At 43.8% G+C, this 19,730-nt stretch overlaps 1 protein-coding gene across 1 annotated transcript in view; it reads left to right on the top strand.

The window, feature by feature from the left end:
- Positions 1-19,389, top strand: part of SP1 (Sp1 transcription factor) — a 66,705-nt gene extending 47,316 nt beyond the window's left edge. Inside the window, exon 6 of the mRNA XM_030198364.1 lies at positions 12,973-19,389. Coding sequence (XP_030054224.1) covers positions 12,973-13,295 — 323 coding nt within the window. The 3' untranslated portion in view covers positions 13,296-19,389. The remainder of the gene's footprint in view (positions 1-12,972) is intronic.
- The last annotated feature ends 341 nt before the right edge of the window (positions 19,390-19,730 follow it).

Genomic DNA, 19,730 nt, shown 5'->3' with positions numbered 1-19,730 from the left:
CATTAACTGATGGATTGTATCTGCCTACCAGCAGGTGGAGATAGAGAACACTAAAAGCACATGGTGTTCCAGGACGCTCAACCGCCTCTGCCTTCAGTATATCTCTTATCTCCCAGCAGGTGTGGACGGTCGTCGCTTCTCAGCTTCTGGATTTCTGCCTGGGGTGGCTCCTGTGCTTTGCCAGTAGAGCAGGGGGTGTTGTGGCTGGTGGTGCCCACTTTAAAGGCATACTTGGTTTTCCCTGTCCCTGCCTTACCCCATCCCCCCTCCTCCCAGAGTTCCTCTGTGGCTGCCTGCCTCTAACTTTCCTCACAGTAAAAAAACAAAACAGAGAGGCTTTCTCCTGAGCTCCTGGTTCGGTGCAGCTTGTAAGCTCTCTTGAGCATGGACTGTCTCTTCTTCATGTTCAATTGTGAAGCGCTGCGTAAGACTGGTAGCGCTATAGAAATGATTTGTAGTGTGAGGATTTGGCTGCAGCCGCCGTCAGCACCGGAGTCGTCAACAAAAGCTGTTGCACAGAGGTATGTAGAGGAACAAATAGTTTCTGTGCTGCAACAGAACTGTCTGCTGTAAAGAGCTTATGCACTGTATCGGTACTGTACCTGTGCTGAAAAGATCTAGCCCTTGGCACTTGAAGGCAGTAACTTCCATGGAGGAATTTTGTTGAGTCTTGGTGCCAATATACTTTTGTTTTTTTTCTTGTGCTTTGGAAAGAGTCGAAGATGACACCTTCCATTTAGGACTATGTAAATGTTCGAAAGCTAGCTGTGCTTTGAGCCTGGCAACCTCTGAAGATCCACTTTCCAGTTTAGGTATTGTCTGATGGTCATCTTAAGTGACTTGAAACACTTTGCAGGGAGGGTGAGGGCAGTTCCATGGGTGAATCTGTATTCAAGTTTTCAGAATCAGCTGACTTATATGCAGAGAAGATATTCTTGAAGACTTGCTCTAAGTTTAGTTCACCTAGATTGTTGCTCTACAGAGAAGTTTGTTTTTGACTTTGCCTCTCTAGTTTTGCTTCTGATGCAGCTTTTGGCGAAACATGGCCATGTCAGGCATAAGTATTCCTGGTAGAATTAGCCTTTGGTGCTATTATCCACGTGTGGTGTTCTGCTGTTTTGTTCTGGCTATGCTTGCGTCGCAGATCTTATGCCTCTTGTTTTCTTCTGCCACACTGTGGGCAGGGTGTGAACCCAGACTTTAGTAAGATGAGAAAATTAGACAAAATACAACATTTAAAAAAACTTTAAAAGAATATAATAGAAGTTTAAAGAAATGCACTACTAACATAAAAACATTTGAATGAATATCATGAGAACTATGTCTATTCAACTGAGCAGAAAACATAAAACTGGGATTCTGAGGAGACAACTCTGCATGGGGAGGATCCACTTGCTCAGAATTCACAATAAGATGTGAGCTCTGGGAGCATTGTTGCACCCCCAGCAACATGCAGTGATAGTATCTACTTGTGTGCCTGACTCAATCTGCTGGTCAATGAAAAAGACTTTTAACCAGCTTTTGGAATCAGTATTAATGTGTACTTCAGCATTTGTGTTACTATTAAGTCTGGTTCTGGTATCTATTTTATAAAGACAGTCACTTTGGTTCCCTTTATTGAATAGGCTTAAAATAGTTGTTCTTTCCCCACTTGAACATAGCGGGGGTTAATTTTATAATAGAATGCATTTGTGTAAGTGGACTTCAGTGAGCATACTTTTTATAAATTTGAAAATGTTCAATGGAATATTTGAAATAAATTATACTTAAAGGATCAGGAATGTCTGTGTGGGGCCAAATAACTCTCCAGTAATGTAAGGGACTAGGACCACATTTGGTCTGTGGGGGAAAATCTGTGAAAAGGCATTGAGTTTAAAAAATGGACTCAATTGGGACACACAGATACGATATTTGAATGAAAAGTAATGCATCCACATCCATAACTTTGTTTAAATGAAGATATTGTAATGATTAAAAATGAAAATGATGCTTGAAACTTGCTTTTTTACTACATGTATTTACTTTTCTATATGGTTGCCAACAGCAGACAAGTTTTTTTGAAAGTCATTGTGAAAGAACTGCACATCTTGTCTCTTCAACCAGTTGCTCACAATCCTTTCCACTTGTTCATTCAGTGCTTCCCAAATGTATTCCTTCATTTTGTATTTGGAATATATTTTGGAAAAAAATGGAAACTGCATGGTGGTAAGACTGTGAGACCCATCTTCGCAATTTCCTCTGTGCTGATTCATGCTGTATGAAGCCTAGCATTATCATGTTGTAACAATTTTTCTTTTATTTCTGAACTCTTCTCAATCCCTTTGAGCGATTCTCTGATTGTCTGTTTTGAGTTTGTCAACCTTTCTCATGTAAAACTTGTCTGTTGCTGTTACGTGTTGTCCACTTTGTTTTTGATCACACAAATCAGCCCCTCCTGGTCCACAATCTTTATTTTATTTTTATTTTTGGCCCAGCAGTGTACAATACTTAACATGAATGTAGTCATCACTATATAAACAACCTGCCTGTGGCAGTGAACTTCGATTGAAAGGACCCTTCAACAATTATGGCATGTTCCTTAAATCACATAGAAGAGTGCTCATGCCATGCTTCCCTTTCTTAACCAGTAGCAAAACGCCTCACTTCTCGCCACCTGAGGTGAAGGAAGAGATTTCAAACAAGTGGTGTAGCGTGTCAGTGCTGCCATCTGTTGAATTATGGAGGAGGTGAAGGCATTACTTTTCATTCAACACTCACTGGAAATAATTTCATGAGGCATGCACTGTATGCTTTCTCCACCACGCACACTCCTTCCCCCCCCCCCCCCCCCCCCCATTGCTGCCATACCCCTTGTATCTGCTGGGCAGGCTCTTGGAAATTGAGTTGCATATTTTATTTTCTTTGTTGTATATTCTACTGTGAAACTTATTGACTGAACTGTATAGGCACCTTCATTGTTTTGTGTGTACTATCAACTTATTGGTGGAGAAACACAACATTATCTGTGGCAGTGGGACAGAAGCACCCTGTGGTTAAATTGTAAAATCCTTCCATTGATTATCATGACAGGCATGTGCAGGGCAATTTTATAAAAGCTTGCATGTATATCATTAGAATGGTGGCATGTATGCTAAAATCTGCCTAAGCGTTGTTCTATAAATGCATACGCATTTTTCTATAAAGAAAAGTAGGTTATGTTCCTTTTATGTTTAAATCTTTTTTTTATTCATTTAAAAGGAACAAAACAACTATCAACACTTTTTATCTTAAACAAACAAAGCAACAATACACCAACCCCCATTTTTTTCCATCCCCTCTCCCCGCCCTGCCGCCCCGCCCTGAATCAGTGCACTCTACTGTGTCCAGACCAACTCTCCAGTACACCATAAGATTCAGTAAATAGCTTTTTGCCTGTGAATGCAACGCCAACCAAAAAGGTTCCCATTCTTCATGAAAGATATGTCCCAAGGGGCTGTCAAAGGAAGACATCCCCTGGCGTTGTACTCACATTTGTAAAATCAACTGTGATCTCTAGTGTGTTATGGAGGGTCCCTACAGGGACATCCAGCAGATTAATATGGCTTTAATACCAAACAGCATCGCCTTTCAGAAAAATCTTTTAAACCCTGGTGAGGCAGGGGTCATACATGCATATTGTCCAAACAGAATTCATGATCATGAGCAATTGCACAATGCCAAGAAGATGCTTGCTAGCTGTAGTATCGCTTTCCAAAATTGAACAGTATAGGTACACTGCCAGAGCATATGTCCTAATGTTACTGCAGGTCTGCTACATTTAGGATACAAGTCTTGTACAAGCAGTGTAGCCAGATATGCTGTTTTTTTTTGTTTTTGTTTTTTTTTTTTGTTACATTTGTATCCCGCGCTTTCCCACTCATGGCAGGCTCAATGTGGCTTGCATGGGGCAATGGAGGGTTAAGTGACTTGCCCAGAGTCACAAGGAGCTGCCTGTGCCTGAAGTGGGAATCAAACTCAGTTCCTCAGTTCCCCAGGAACAAAGTCCACCACCCTAACCACTAGGCCACTCCTCCACATAAGGAGAGATGTGCAATTGTAACACAAACTTATAAAGCAGTTCCTTCAGTTCCATAGACACTGAAAATTTATGAAGGTCCAAAACAAAACATCTATAACAGTCTTGTCTAACATCACAGTTAAGGTCCCCTGACCACTTCTGGGCTAGTACTTTAAACTGTAGTTCAGGTGTGGAATCCATTGATGATAGGATAGAGGCAGTATATGCCTCTGTCAGTGTCTCCTGCACACCTTCCATAAGATCTGTCTAGTATAACGTCTGCAGATAGTGATGTAATTGTAAATATCTGAAATAATATGCGGCTGGAAGGTGATACATCTGCTGTAATTCTCCAAACTGTTCGAGCTCACCTTTTGTAATTACATTAACTTTGTACTGCAGTCCTTTAGAAGCCCATATAATAAAAATGCTAAAATCCATTACCTGGAAGAAAAAGCAGGGTTATTTTCAAATAGACAAATATGGGGTAACAGCTGCAGAAAAATGACATCTATGACAAAACCACTGCCATTTTTCCAGAGCTGCTTTTAATAGAGTATAATGCCTAAATACCCCTGATGGTAAGTGACTAAAAGTATGTAATTTATGGCTAAAGAGCACCCCATGAATCAAATTGGTTTCGAAGTATGGATTACTTCTCAGTGACTTCTTGAAACTAATCATTTATTCCTTGTCATCAAGCAGATGAAGCCATTACGTATGGGTTATGTCCATCAACCAGCAGGGGAGATAGAAAGCACTCAAACTTTCACAGTGCCCTCTTGGCCAGCTAGCTCCACTGCCTCTCCAGTATTCTCTATCTCCCCTAGCAGGGTGGCTGCAGCTTGTTCGAGCTCCAGAAAAATCTGCCGGGAGGTGGTTCCTGGCTTGCCAGTTGTTAACCGGGGTGTTGGAGGCTATAGCAGCTTCACTTTAAAGGCACATAGGTTAACCCTTTCCCTGCCTTACCCATACCTCTGTGGATGTGGACATATTGCCTTGCTTTCCCTGTCCTTACCCACCAACAGTGGATGCAGGCATATAGGTTCGCCCTTTCCCTGCCTTTCCCACTCATCTGAGCCTCCGGAGTCTTCAATACCTCTGCTTTCCTCACAGCTTTAAAAAAAAAAAAAAAAAAAGAACAGAGGTTTTTGACCTGATTTTCAGCAGGATCATAGTTGTACACTAGATCCTTTGAGGTAAGAGTGTTTTCCAACTCCTCCGGGGTGGGCCCGCGATCGGGGCGATTTTGGCGCGAAACCGCCATTTTGGATTTTACCGCCGTTTTTCGGTGATGGCTGCGGACAATGTAAAGCGCTGTTCCACTTGTGGCAAGCGCAAATCAGCAGCAGGGCTCTGTAAATCGTGCTGTACTGGCGTAGGAGCCGGCCCGAGCATGGCGAGCGATGTTTCTTCCCGCTCTGAGCTGGCAGCGGGCGCCATTTTGCTTACACCGCATGGCGCGGCCTCCGTGGACACGGAGAGACCTGAGCCGGGTGGGGTACCTCGAGATGAGGTTATTTCAGGAGTGGCTGGCACCGGACAGGATTTGGGTGCCCAGGGTGAGATTTTCTCCCCGGATTTTGTCCTTTTGCTGCATAAAGCATACATGATGAAAAGAGCCCTTCCTCAGGGGTCGCCTGAGGCTCCTCTGATTGCCCTCCCGATGGATTCTGGCCTGGGACTGCCCAGTGAGGCTTTTTTCCCGGATGCTTGGCCTAAAGATAAGCGCAGAAGGGTTAATTCCCCTTCAGATTGTGGTGCACCTTTTTCCCCCCCGTGGTCGGGGTGTGAGGATTCGGAGAACTCTGACAGACGTTCTTGGTCTGAGGAACCAGAGTCAGGTGCGGATTTACCACAGGATCTGGATGATCCCTCCACGGTGAGGATTTTCCACCGTGATGAGCTGCCAGCGCTTATTTCAAATACCCTGCAGGCCCTCTCGATTGAAGATCCTGACAGTGGCATGGCCTCCTCGGGTAATCCCAGGATGGCTAGTACCAAGAAAGCTGCTCGGGCCTTCCCTTTGCATGACTCCATCCTAGAGCTTGTTTCGGCTCAGTGGGCTGACCCCGAGGGACCTTTGAGAGTTTCCAGGGCTATGGGGCAGTTATATCCTCTGCGTGAGGGGCATTTGGCTCGTTTTCAAATGCCTTCAGTGGATGCCCTAGTCACTGCGGTGACAAAGAGAACTACCCTCCCTGTTGAAGGAGGTGTTGCCCTGAAGGATGTTCAAGACTGTAGGCTGGAAACAGCATTGAAACGGTCCTTTGAAATTGCAGGTCTCACTGTTCGGGCATCTGCATGCAGCTGTTATGCTGTTAGAGCCTGCCTAGCTTGGCTGCAACAGGCAGTGGCTCAGCCCGGAGATGGAGCGGAGCCCTTCTTGGATGTGGCTCCGCGGATGGAGGTGGCCTTGTCCTTTCTGGCTGATGCCCTTTATGACCTTGTCAGAGCTTCGGCTAAACAAATGGCAGTAGCAGTGGCGGCTCGCCGTCGTCTGTGGCTACGACACTGGGCAGCGGACATGGCCTCTAAGCAAAGGTTGGTGAAGTTGCCTTTTCAAGGACTTCTCCTATTTGGTGAGGAGTTGGAGAAAATTGTGAAAGGCCTGGGTGATCCTAAACCCCAGCGCTTGCCTGAAGATAGGCAGAGGCCTTCCTCTAAGGGCCAGGCGGTCCACTCCTCGTACAGACCTCGCTTCCGTGAAGCTAGAAGGTACCGCCCGGGGCGTTCAGCTGGGTTCACTTCACATGCCCGTGGTCAGCAGAGGAACTCCTTTCGCTCGGACAAGCGTTCCGCAGCCGGTGGCTCAAGACCAGGAGTTCAGGGACGACCCTCTCAATGATGGTGCGCCAGCCCTCTCCTCGATGCCTGTCATCGGAGGACGGCTTTCCCTCTTTGCCGAGGAGTGGGCCAAGATTTCCTCAGATCAGTGGGTTCTGGACCTGATCAGAGATGGATACAGAATAGAATTCAACGCCCCAGTAAGAGACGTGTTTGTGGAGTCCCGATGCGGTTCTGCCGTCAAACGGGCGGCGGTGGAGGAGACTTTGCAAGGTCTGATTCTGTTAGGGTGCCTCCCGCTGGTGCCTCCCGCCGAGCAAGGCTGCGGCCGATACTCCATCTACTTTGTGGTGCCGCGAAAAGGTGGGTCCTTTCGCCCTATTCTGGACTTAAAAGAAGTGAACAAGTCCCTGAGAGTGCGGCATTTCCACATGGAATCCCTGCGCTCCGTCATTGCGGCGGTACAGCCAGGAGAGTTTCTCACGTCTCTAGACCTGAAAGAAGCTTACTTGCACATACCGATTTGGCCCCCGCACCAGAAGTTTCTGAGGTTTGCGGTGTTGGGAAAGCATTTCCAGTTCAGGGCCTTGCCTTTTGGCCTCGCCACAGCTCCCCGAACCTTTTCGAAGGTAATGGTGGTAGTAGCTGCTTTTCTCAGGCGAGAGGGTATCAGGGTTCACCCGTACCTAGACGACTGGCTCATCAGAGCAGACTCTGCAACAGAGAGTTTACAAGCTACAGCCAGAGTGGTCTCAGTACTGCAATCTCTAGGCTGGGTCGTCAATATGGCCAAAAGTCACCTGACCCCTTCTCAATCTCTAGAATTTTTGGGGGCCAGGTTCGACACAGTCTCGGGCTATGTGTTCCTACCCGAGCTAAGGCGGTGCAAGCTTCAGAATCAGGTCCGTCTGCTCCTGAGGATGCCCCACCCGCGAGCTTGGGACATTGTCCAGCTGCTGGGATCGATGACAGCCACAATGGAAGTGGTACCCTGGGCGAGAGCGCACCTGAGACCTCTACAGTATTCCCTACTCCGGAGATGGTCTCCTATTTCTCAGGATTACCAATGCAGACTTACTTGGCTCCCTGCGGCCCGACTCAGCATGGAGTGGTGGCTCTCGGACAGCATGCTGCGGCGAGGAATGCCGCTGACGCTCCCCGTTTGGTGCCTAGTGGTAACAGATGCCAGCCTGAAGGGCTGGGGCGCACATTGCAAGGGGAAGCATGCCCAGGGTCTATGGACACCCGAGGAGTCGGAGTGGTCCATCAACCGCCTAGAGTTGAAAGCGGTGTTTCAGGCGCTTCTGGCCTTTCAAGTGACCCTGGAAGGATTGGCTGTCAGAGTGATGTCGGACAACACGACAACGGTGGCCTATATAAATCGACAAGGCGGAACACAGTGCACAGCACTAGCCGCGCAGGCCGAACTGATTTGCCACTGGGCCGAGCTGCATCTTCAGTGTCTGTCGGCAGCTCATATTGCAGGTCAGAGCAATGTGCAGGCCGATTATCTGAGCAGGCATCAGATCGATCCAGCAGAATGGAATCTGGCAGACGAAGTATTCCTGCAGATCTGTGCCAAATGGGGCAAGCCCGTGATGGATCTAATGGCGACAAGTGCCAATACCAAAGTCTCGTGCTGCTTCAGCAGACGGAGAGATCCTCGCTCGGCGGGGTTGGATGCCTTGGCTCAACCCTGGCCTCCGGGTCTACTTTATGTGTTTCCCCCATGGCCCTTGATAGGGCGCCTGCTCTTGCGGATTCGGCTGCACCCAGGAGAAGTGGTCCTCATCGCCCCGGATTGGCCAAGGAGACCTTGGTATGCAGACCTCCGACAGATGCTCCTGGAGGCTCCTCTGCCGTTATCTCTGGTACCGAACCTGTTGACTCAGGGACCGGTAGCCATGGAGGACGCCGGCCGCTTTGGTCTTACGGCATGGCTATTGAGAGGGCGCAATTGAGGGATAAAGGTTATTCCAATAAAGTTATTTCCACTCTCCTGCAAGCCCGCAAGCGGTCCACTTCCGTGGCTTATGCCAGGATTTGGTGCCTGTTTGAGTCTTGGTGTGCTTCCAGAGCCATTGCTCCATTGCGGGCTCCTGTCTCGCCGATTCTGGACTTTTTGCAGGAAGGTGTACAAAAAGGCTTAGCCTATAATTCCCTGCGGGTGCAGGTGGCAGCGTTGGCCTCCCTTCGTGGTAAGGTGGAAGGCGTGTCTTTGGCTGCTCACCCAGATGTGGCACGGTTTCTTAGAGGGGTGCTTCGGCTCCGACCTCCAGTGCGAGCACCCTGTCCAGCTTGGAACCTGGGGCTAGTTTTGAAAACCCTGCAGGCATCTCTTTTTGAGCCGCTTCGGCTAGCATCGGAGAAAGATTTGACACTGAAGGCCGTTTTTCTGGTGGCCATTACCTCGGCGAGATGGGTGTCAGAGCTCCAGGCGCTGTCCTGTAGAGACCCATTTCTGCAATTTTCAGAGTCCGGAGTCACGGTTCGGACCGTGCCTTCCTTTATGCCTAAGGTGGTTTCAGCCTTTCACCTAAACCAGCCCATTTTCTTGCCCTCTTTTTTAGAGGAAGAGTTTCCAGAATCTTTTGGGCAGCTGCACCTTTGGATGTGCGCAGGACTCTGCTGCGGTATCTGCGAGTTACTAACTCTTTCAGGACTTCTGATCATCTGTTTGTTTTGCTATCCGGTTCTCGCAGAGGGTCTCCAGCGTCTAAAGCCACTATTGCCCGCTGGCTCAAAGAAACTATCTTTTCAGGTTATCTGCTGGCCGGCAGGGTTCCGCCTGTAACCTTTAAGGCGCATTCTACTAGAGCGAGTTCTTCCTCTTGGGCTGAAACTGGAGCACTCTCTCTTCAAGAGATATGCAGTGCAGCAACATGGGCTTCTAAGCTCTCCTTTGCCTGACATTACAGGCTGGATATGGCTGCCAGGAGGGATGCGCGTTTTGGTGCACAAGTGCTAGCGCGTGGTGTGGCTTGTTCCCACCCTATCTAGGGATTGCTTTGTTACATCCCATACGTAATGGCTTCATCTGCTTGATGACAAGGAAGGGAAAATTAGGTTCTTACCTTGGTAATTTTCTTTCCTTTAGTCATAGCAGATGAAGCCATGAGCCCTCCCTGTATGATTGTATGCTGTGAATCTGTTTTTCAGGTTCTGTTCTAATTTCCTGAAGTTCCTTCCTTGGGAGAAAGTTGGAAAACAATCTTCAGGATTCATGTTCAGTTTAAATTTAGGAGGATGTGTTCATTCCCTCCAGTGTGTTGGGAGGATGTGTGATTCCCTCCAGGAGGCGCGTGTGTTCCCCTCCACTTATACAATAAGGAGGATGAGTTTATTCCCTCCAGGAGGATGTGCATTCCCTCCTTTATGAGTTCATGCCCTTGTGATTGGCCATCGTTCGCTGTGTGGAAAGCTCTTGTGATTCCCATTGCGGTTTGCCATACTGCTTTGGAAGCTTCAAATACTGAAGAGGCAGTGGAGCTAGCTGGCCAAGAGGGCACTGTGAAAGTTTGAGTGCTCTCTATCTCCCCTGCTGGTTGATGGACATAACCCATACGTAATGGCTTCATCTGCTATGACTAAAGGAAAGAAAATTACCAAGGTAAGAACCTAATTTTCCCATGTGGAGCATGCCACGGGGCACATCCAAATATCTGATGTTTAACATTCCCATTCCCCCATTTTTTTTAACCAATTCCAGTGTCCTACATGGTCTTTGCCCTTCCATAAATAATTCTGTAATAGTTGTTGTAATCTCATCTCTTCCCTACAATCAAGAAACAAGGGGAGCATCTGAGAGAGATTTAGCCACTTCAGGGCCAGGGTCATATTAAATAAATGAATATGCCCCCCTAGAGAAAGAGGATAAGCCTTCCACAGATTTAATTTCACCAGAGTTCCTCAAGAAGCGGCTGTATTGTAAAGAGCAGAAACATCTAGTGGCAAACCTCCCCAATGTTTTTTATTGTAGCTAGCATTTTACCAGGTTTGTCCCATATTTAGAAAAACGATACTTCTGATAGATTGTACTGTACGTGTGTGTGCTCGTGGATAAGAGAATTTATTACCACTTGAGCTGCCAAATAATTGTCTTTGGTTTGTCTAGAAGGATTGCTTATATAAGCCGCTTTGGTCATCCTAAGCTGTTTCTTCAGTTCCTAAATTCCAGCTGCCTGCTTCTTACGGCGGGCTGCCACGTATGCAGTAATGTTGTGTCCCCCCCCCCCCCCCCCCCCCAATCACTACTTTCGCAGTGTCCCCAAAAAATCTGGTCTATCTAAATGCTGCTATCAGATATTTATGAAAATCAGCATTATGGGCTAGAGTGGAAATGACAATCTGGAGCAGCATGAAAGGAGGCAGGCGCCTCTAAGTCTATCCAGAGCACTGAAGGTCCTGAGCAGTTTGACTGTATCACAGCTCCCGTGACGGAAGAAAAGGAGGAAGAAGAAGCAAAAATGTAATCTAACCTAGAAAGGGTGTCACGGGCTTGGGATCTATGCGTATAATCAGCTTCAGTGGGGTGGAGCAGCCACCAGGTATCAACTAAATCCAGGGAAGCACAAAAGTGTGATAATACTCCTCGACCCGGACGAACTACCCCAGTCCCACAGAGACAGTTGAGGAATCCAGGTCCGAATCCAGCAGCAATTCATGTCCCCCTTTACCAAAAGTGGCCTTCCCAAACATGGAACCAAGATTTTCAACAAGAAGAATAAAAGGTGCTATCATAAGGTCTTGGGGCATATACAACCATGAGCTAAGAGTTCTCTCCCCTGCAACCAAAGTTTTAACAGAAGATACCTTCCACCTGTATCCATTGATAGAACCTCAACAGTACTTGCTTAAGGTTCTACTAAGAACTGTAAATCCTCCCTCTACTAGTATTAGATGTCGCATAGTAAACCTCCCCCACCCAACCACACTTCAATTTTAAATGGTCGTGGGAAGACAATCTAGTTTCTTGTAAACATGCCTCGTTTGCCCCCTGTCACCTCAAGGTAATTAAGATTTTAGTACACTTTATGGGTGAGGTGATACCTTCTACGTTCCAGGTAGGACTTCATAGGTCTATAGAAAAATCAGGCACAAAGAAAATGGCATCTGCAGTAACAGAGTCAGGGTGCCCATCCTCCACCCCAACTCACTCTTTGGAGTATGATATCCATTGCACCAGGATAAAAACAAAAATCTGACAACCCAATAACGTGCAAATGGTCCTATCATCCGTCCTCCCAAGATTCTCAAGAACACTAAAATACAACTTCATACACCTAACAAAACCACCTCCTCTTCCCAAGACTGTCCACTAACTCCCCCATCCCTCCTGTCCTCCCCTTCCAAATCGCTTAGTTCCCACAGATATTTCCATCATTGTATATTGTGCCTGATATGTGATTGGGGATGCCATCCAGGAAGCGCTCGAGGGTTCGGTTCTGTCCACACATAGTGTGATGGACCGTTTCCAAGTTTGCAAACAGCCCAGGTTGGAAACGGTCCATCACACTTCCCAAGAAGTGTGTCAGCTGCCCTTGGGATTCCTTTCAAGGCCCCAAAAGAGCCAGTTGTACTGGCTTCTTCGATGGAGCCACCCCTTCTCCTCGGTCTGCCCAATGAGACTGCACTGAGCTCCTTGTCAGTGCCAGTGGAAGGCAGGCTGTCTGTATTCCGTGAAGAATGGATCCACATCACCTCGGATCAGTAGGTCCTCAAGGCGGCTGGCAGGGGGTATTCTCTGGAGATAGCCTGTCCGATGCCTTCATGGCCTCACCCTGCAGCTCAGCTCTGAAACAGGTGTCACTTCCACCCTGCAGAACCTGTGTACTCTCAGGGCAGTGGAGCCTGTTCTTCTAGCTTAGCGCAGACTGTGAGGTTGATGTTGATTCACATAAGAGTTAATGTGCATTAATGGTGGAGGGGTTATTACTAGAATATCTGTTAAGAGATGTTATATGTCATACATGAACTGAATTTCATGTTGGGTCCCAGCAATATAAAAGTGAGTACCGCAAGTGTCTAATCTGCTATGATTGAACTGAGTTATCAAGCTTACACAGTATGTGATGACTGGTATGTTCAGTGCAGACCTAAAGAAAAAAAAATCCCTTTTTTTTTTTTTTTTTTGCCTGTGTGGCTTCTAGGTGAGAAGAAGTTTGCCTGCCCAGAATGCCCAAAACGTTTCATGAGGAGTGACCACCTGTCCAAGCACATCAAGACTCACCAAAACAAGAAGGGAAATCCCAGCACCACTGTGACCATGACTACAGTCCCTATGGACACTGGGGCTGGCTCGGATGGCAGCACAGCCTCTACACCAACACCACAAGCTCTCATCACAGCTACTGGCATGGTGGCTATGGAGGCCCTATCCCCAGAGGGCATTGCACGCCTGGCCAACAGTGGTATCAATGTCATGCAGGTGGCAGATCTCCAGTCTATCAATATCAGCGGCAATGGGTTCTGAGAGACAGACCTGTATAGAAATCTGGGGCTCATAAAGGTAGTGTGGCGCTAAAAGAAGTTTTTTTTTTTTTTTTTTTTTGGGGGGGGGGGTGGGTAGAGATGATCTATCCATAGTTCATAGCAAGTATGTTGGCATACAAGGGAACTGTTCCTTGCTTGCCCTTTCTCCTGCCAGTCCTGGACCATGGACTTTAGGCCATAAGTATAATGACTGGGAAACATTTGAGATTATTCTCCATGAATTTCTTCTATCCCTGTGTAAATCCTGCTATAATAAGGTACACCCAAAGCCATCATGCCTTGATAAAATGTATATTATCAATGCAATACTTTTTAACAAAATTTTAAAAAAATACAGATTATATATATATATAAATAAATATATATAGATATATATATAAAATTGTCCTCAAGTGCTACGACCAAAATATTTTTGGTCACCTTAGAATGCCTTATCTTTTGTATCCCTGATCCTAGGATTATCCGTAAGTCTAGCCAAGCTATTGTGCAGATGTGCTATAAATATTTTACTTATAATCTCCAAAATGTAGCTTTTATATGCTCTGTTTTTAGTTTATCCTCTTTTCTGGAAGAGGATGAGAAAACGTTCTTTTGTCAAATTCTCTGCCCTCTCAAATTTAAAGTTTATATATATGTTGTAATCTCTTATGGAAGACTCCATTGGAGTGGGTTTCTGTTCAGTGATTTCATTTTAACTTGTGCCATTGTGTTTTTCATACCGGTCAAAAAACTATAGCAGCCATCCTTAAGAGGTTGCTGTATGATTTAGAAATACAAAATGTGCAGGTTCACTTCTCCAGGTTATAGGAGGGTCTGGGACCTAACTTGTTTGTTTTTCAGGGTTGGAAATTTTTTAGGATTGAGTGGGTGCTGGGGAGTGAATATTGCTTGTGGCTTAAGATCTTTGATTGTAACTGCTGCTGTTTGGGGGAGGGGGGATAGGGTTGTCTCTTTTATTATAAACATTATATTAAAGCACATAATCTTGTGTAAGGAAACCTGAAGCAGCTGTAGACTGTCGAGCACTTTCCTGCCACTTTCCTAAAACTGCGACGTTGAATCATTGTAAGACTCGGGCCATCACTGAACTAAAAGTAATGTTGATGTGGAGAGAATTTGAGATTGATGTTGGAAGTTCTATAGTGCTAGCCATGCTCTAATAATAACAGGCTTGGAAAGTCACACAGAAATGAGGGTGGAGGTAGAGGAAAAAGAAAGTGAGAAATCTCAAATGCTGAGAAATTGCAGAAACAAAGCATTGCTTTAGAGTTTAATCTGCTATCATGATGGCTACCTTCAAGCTATGACTCCTTTATTTGATGAATGGCCATTTTCTCTCTGATTGTCTCACTTGAGGTTCAGGTTGTCCTTTCAAAGCTGCAGTATTGCCCAAGATTGTGGCATTAAGGAAGAGTTACAGTTTTTACATTGTAACTTGCATTTCGTTTTAAACACTAGGCTACAAATCTTTGGCTGCAAGGGCTGTTTTGTACAGTTTATAACAAACCATGTTCCCCTACAGTTCCAGCATTAATTCATGCGTAAACAGCCTTACATAGATTGAGCTTTTTACTGCATGTGTCAGATTCTGTGTTCTTTTCCAGGAAATGCTTTTCTTTTGTGTCACTAGAAGTGTCAATCTAGATTGCTAGGCTAATTTTCCTCTTTCATGTGTCAAGTAGTGACTTAGATCCTGTCTTCTCATTCAGTCATGACATTGGGATACCGTAGCTTATAGTAAAGAACGTGAATGTATGAAAACAAATTACTGAAACAGAAGACTACTGCTTATATCTTAGAAATGGAGATTTATTAAAGGCTCTCTGGTTCTGTCTTCCATCATAAGCTAGGTTTTGCTCAGATTATCTGGGTGTATGTCTGCAAATAGGTTTGTGTGTTTAAGCGCCAAGCTGAAGAATTATTTGCCCTACTGACCACCAGAATGTGGCAGTGTGGCCTGTGACTACTTTGGGTTTTCATTGGCACTAGCTCACATGTAGAATTATTGAGCTTTGAAACTTCTAGAGCAAAAATGGAAGTGTCTTGAGTCTCATATTTGTACTAACCAAAAATGTAAAAGGTTCAAACTATCAATGTTAGAGAACATGTAGATAATTCAGCTGCCAATTAGAAGCAATAAAGGCATAGACTTTTTTTTGATAATTATCCCAATTTGTAGGAAGATAAGTTTTTGCAGACTGCTTATATCAGGCCACACCTTGTCTTCCTGTTGTACTGATCCATGTTGGAACCCTTATGTACACAAGGAGTGGGCATGCCAGTCCTTATGGGTTATCATCTGGCCAAGCTTCCAGATAACCTTAATGAATAAATACGAGAGAGATTTGCTTACATTGGAAGCCATGCATACAGATCTCTATCAAGCATATTCATTACAGTTGTCTTTGGGCTTAGAAAAATAAAAACCACTGGACCAGGTGGATTCCCAGTGGCCTCTAAACAAAGAAGGAATAATTAGGCAATGGTCATTCATTGAACTTAATAGCCAAGCTGGAGCATATATGGTATGGTTAAATTAGCTAGATATTCAGGAATCCCTTCTCTTAAAGCCGAAAAGTTAGAAAAAGGACTTCAAACTGAATCCTATAGGATACTGGAATGTGATTCCAAAGTTTTGTGTGGCTTAAAATTGTGCTTCCAAATTTTGGAGAGATTGCAGATGCTTTAAAGCTGACATTGGAAGCCCTGTATAAATGTTACAATAATCCATTCTAGAAGTAATGAAGGCGTGATAATCATATGAAGGGTTTCCAACATAAGAAATGGCTGTACTGTATGAAGCTTACGGAGCACTAAAAAAATCTGATCTAACCACTGCAAAAATGTGTTCCTGAAAAGTAAAGCGAGAGTCAATAATGACAAATATGCCTCATGAATATTTATAGTGTCTATCCTGAAAACCCAGGTCAGTTTAAGAGCCTGATTAATTAAATTGAGTCTCTGCTAGGAAAGACAGGTAAAGGGCAGATTTTTGGCTATAAAAGCTTGAGATAGGTAACAAGGATGGCTTAGAGGCAGATCCCTTGATAAAGAATGGAACTATCACATTTTCACATATATACTGTGCAAGTTATATGTTTGTTTCCTAAGATGTAGTGCGGGGAGTTAAGCAGGTACAAGTTATACAAAATCCTTTTGTGTGTGTGTGTGTTACAAGGTGTGGTCTGATAATAGCTAATTGCACCCCCATTCCAGGATCAACAGGCCATCTCGCGTCTATTTCGCAGAATAAATTCAAAGAAAGTGCCACATGTGACCGGAAACCTGTGGTGGCAGCAGGGGGGCATCTAGGGCCCAGCCCCAGAGAACGACGCCAGTCTGGTACACTGCATTTATCCAGCAGTGCTTCTCTTTGCCCCAGCACACACGGGGCATGCATGCTGCAACAAGCATGCCTCTGATTTTGCTGTAGTGCCCGGCATGCTCTGCTCTGTTGGTCCCCATAGCTTAAAAGCATATCTTTTAATAAACTGTAGCAGGAAAACACTGAAAAATAGCATACAAGATCATAGTAGAAAAGAAACACTTGGTCCATTCACTGGTATATTGTGATATGTATGAAGTATTGTTCCAGTAATTCTACTTGTCAAATGAAGAAAAGTTCAGGAAGATAAAATGATTAATTTGTATTTATTTCCATATACAAACACTAGCTTTTGTTTTTTGTCACAGTAGACCAATACCTGCAAATATTTTAAAATACTGATATTGTGTTTAGTGTTTAACCAACAATCAAAACAGCTCTAAGGTAGTTAAAATTGAAATAATATACAAAACTCAATATCGGTAATTTGTTTCATCACAAGATGAGAATCCTTCAAAATTAGTGTTATAGCCTGAATTGCCAAAAACCTGTTCAAAAAGATCATTGCTTTCATCAGTGATCCTTTAAAATGAACTTCTGATATTGTCCTAGTCATTCATGTCTATCAGTGAATTCATCTTGTCATACATAGCATGATGGTCCAACAACTTTCACTAACTTGTTGATAGTTGTAGTCTTCACAGTTTTCTAAGAATTCATGACCCAGTTAACATGCGTCTGCATATAGGGGGTGACAGTGATGGCCTGTTGTAATGAAGATGTGCTTGTCCTTGCTCATCCATTTTTTTTCCATGTGTTTTGAATGAAATATTTGAAAGAGAGAGCTCCAAGAATTGCAGCTATAAGTGCACCAACTTTATCATTTTTTTTAACTGAAAGAAATTTGTGAGAAGCTATAGCATGAAAAATCAACAGCTCTGGGATCCATGTTTTGAATTCATCCAGCTCTTCTTATTGCATACTATGATGGTGCTGTTGGGCAGCTTCTTTCTAAGCATAGTGACACACACATAACTTGCTGAACATGCTAATACAACTATAAAATGTGTGTTCATGTCCAGTTGTCATATTTGCAGCCTTCATCTTTTCAATTAGTTGCATGTTGGCTGGGGTATTAAATGACATAGGAATCTTATCCATAGTAAACAGCACCTACTTTAGGGCTCAAAGTTTAGTTCTTCATATTTCTGCAAAAATACATAAAATTGTTACCTTGTTTTCCCAGTTGAGTGGAAGTTTTTGCCCAATGGTTGTTCTAGCATGACAACCTGTTTTCACTGCATAAATTTGTAGACATTGGTGGTTTACACTACCAATAAAATCCAAGATTTTCATCTGAGTAAAGAAGTTAAAGCCTTAAGTTTCATTGAGACTGTGGAGATAATTTGGTGGTGGTCTCTTTGAGAAGGGAATCCATTCTTTCATTCAATGTAACTGCTGCTATTTAACAGTCTTACCTTTTCTAGCTCTGCCCCCTCCCCCCTTTGCAAATATTTCTCGTCGACTAAAAATGCTCTGCCTGCAACATGATTCTTGCTTTCACAAAGTCTGTTACTGATAACTTTAAAATCTGCCTGCATGGTTTTTCACTTTCCCATGGTTTAAAAAAAATTTAGCATAATTTACAAAACATGAATAAATGTAAGTTTATTGTAAAAAAGATAACACCTTCTTGCAAAACAATGTATTCTAATTGAACTTAATGTAGTTTAGATACATTAAGTTGTCTTCACAACTAATTAGCAATCAAAAATGCAACCTAGACTAATGTGACATCAAAGCTGATAATGGGAACTGAATCTTATTACCAATAATTGAAGCAGTTGTCATTTACAGATGTCAGAAGCTAAAACAGTAGCTAACTTTGAGTTTGTTTGATTACAGGATGTAACCTAGACTAATATCGTGACATCAAAGTTACAACCTGATGGCATAATCATTAAAGCAGTTTTCATTTACAACATTTACAAATCAAAAGTCCTAAGTTTAAACAATTGCAATGGCTAACAGTTTGTTGTTTGATCACTGGATGTTCAGTGATTATAATGTACAAGAAAATTTATAGCCCTAATAGTTTACTGTTAACTTTTTCCGTGTAGCATAATTACTTTATTCAAATGTTTAACACAGAAGTCCTTGAATCTAAAGAAAAAATTAATAGAAAATGCCTATCACAGATGAAGGCATAGTAATAAGCAAAATAATTCAGGGGGATACATTGACAACAGTATTCCGTGGGGAATACAAAGATGTGGGCTATGCAGTACGTTTACATAAATTTCAATTTCCATAGGTTATACCTGATTGGGGGTACGTACGCAAAAATATATTAAAGAAGAAGAAACTTTGAAACATCTTTCTTGAAAAGTACAGTTAGTCAAGATGTGTACAGTAAATGATTTCTATGGTTATTTAATTGAATAAAATTGTTAGGTTGGTGATTAGTGATTGACAGTACTAGTTGGAGGGAACCTGCAGGGATATTTCTTTTCCCATTTGGGCAACATAGCACTGCAAAAATTGGGAAATGTCTGTCTTCCTGTATGAGTCTTACTCTGTTGTAAGTACTATAGGATATGTGTCTTCTGTGGGCTTGTTTTTTTTTTGTTTTGTTTTGTTTTCATTCTGTGGTGGGTGTTGGTGATATGTACAAAGTTAACTAATTAGGGCTTAGACACTGTTCCAGGAAATGATCTTTATTACATAAACAAGATTAATACCTATAAATATACTCTTCCCTCCTCCCCCCCCCCCCCCCCCCCCCCCCCCCCCCCCCCCCCACTTTCTCAGTGCTGCAGCTGGTTGGCTGCTGTGTTTACTCTGCCATCTTGCTGCAAATTAGGGTGTAGGTTTCTATTTTCAAAAGTATTTCTCTTGTCCACTTCTATTCTCAGGGCATGAGAATTGTAGAACATCCATCTTTAATGTCCTTTTTTTTTTTTTTTTTTTTTTTTTTTTAACAGTATGGCTTAATAGCAAAGCACTTTCAGGCTGTTGCAATGTCTGGAGCAGTGGAGTAATGGTCCACAAATCTAGCTATTCTTAAATATTGACCTAAAATGGATGGGT

Source organism: Microcaecilia unicolor, chromosome 3 (genome assembly GCF_901765095.1).
Source record: "Microcaecilia unicolor chromosome 3, aMicUni1.1, whole genome shotgun sequence".
Lineage (NCBI taxonomy): Eukaryota > Metazoa > Chordata > Amphibia > Gymnophiona > Siphonopidae > Microcaecilia > Microcaecilia unicolor.
Note: the sequence above shows the minus strand (reverse complement) of the source record. Positions and strands in the feature narration are given on the sequence as shown.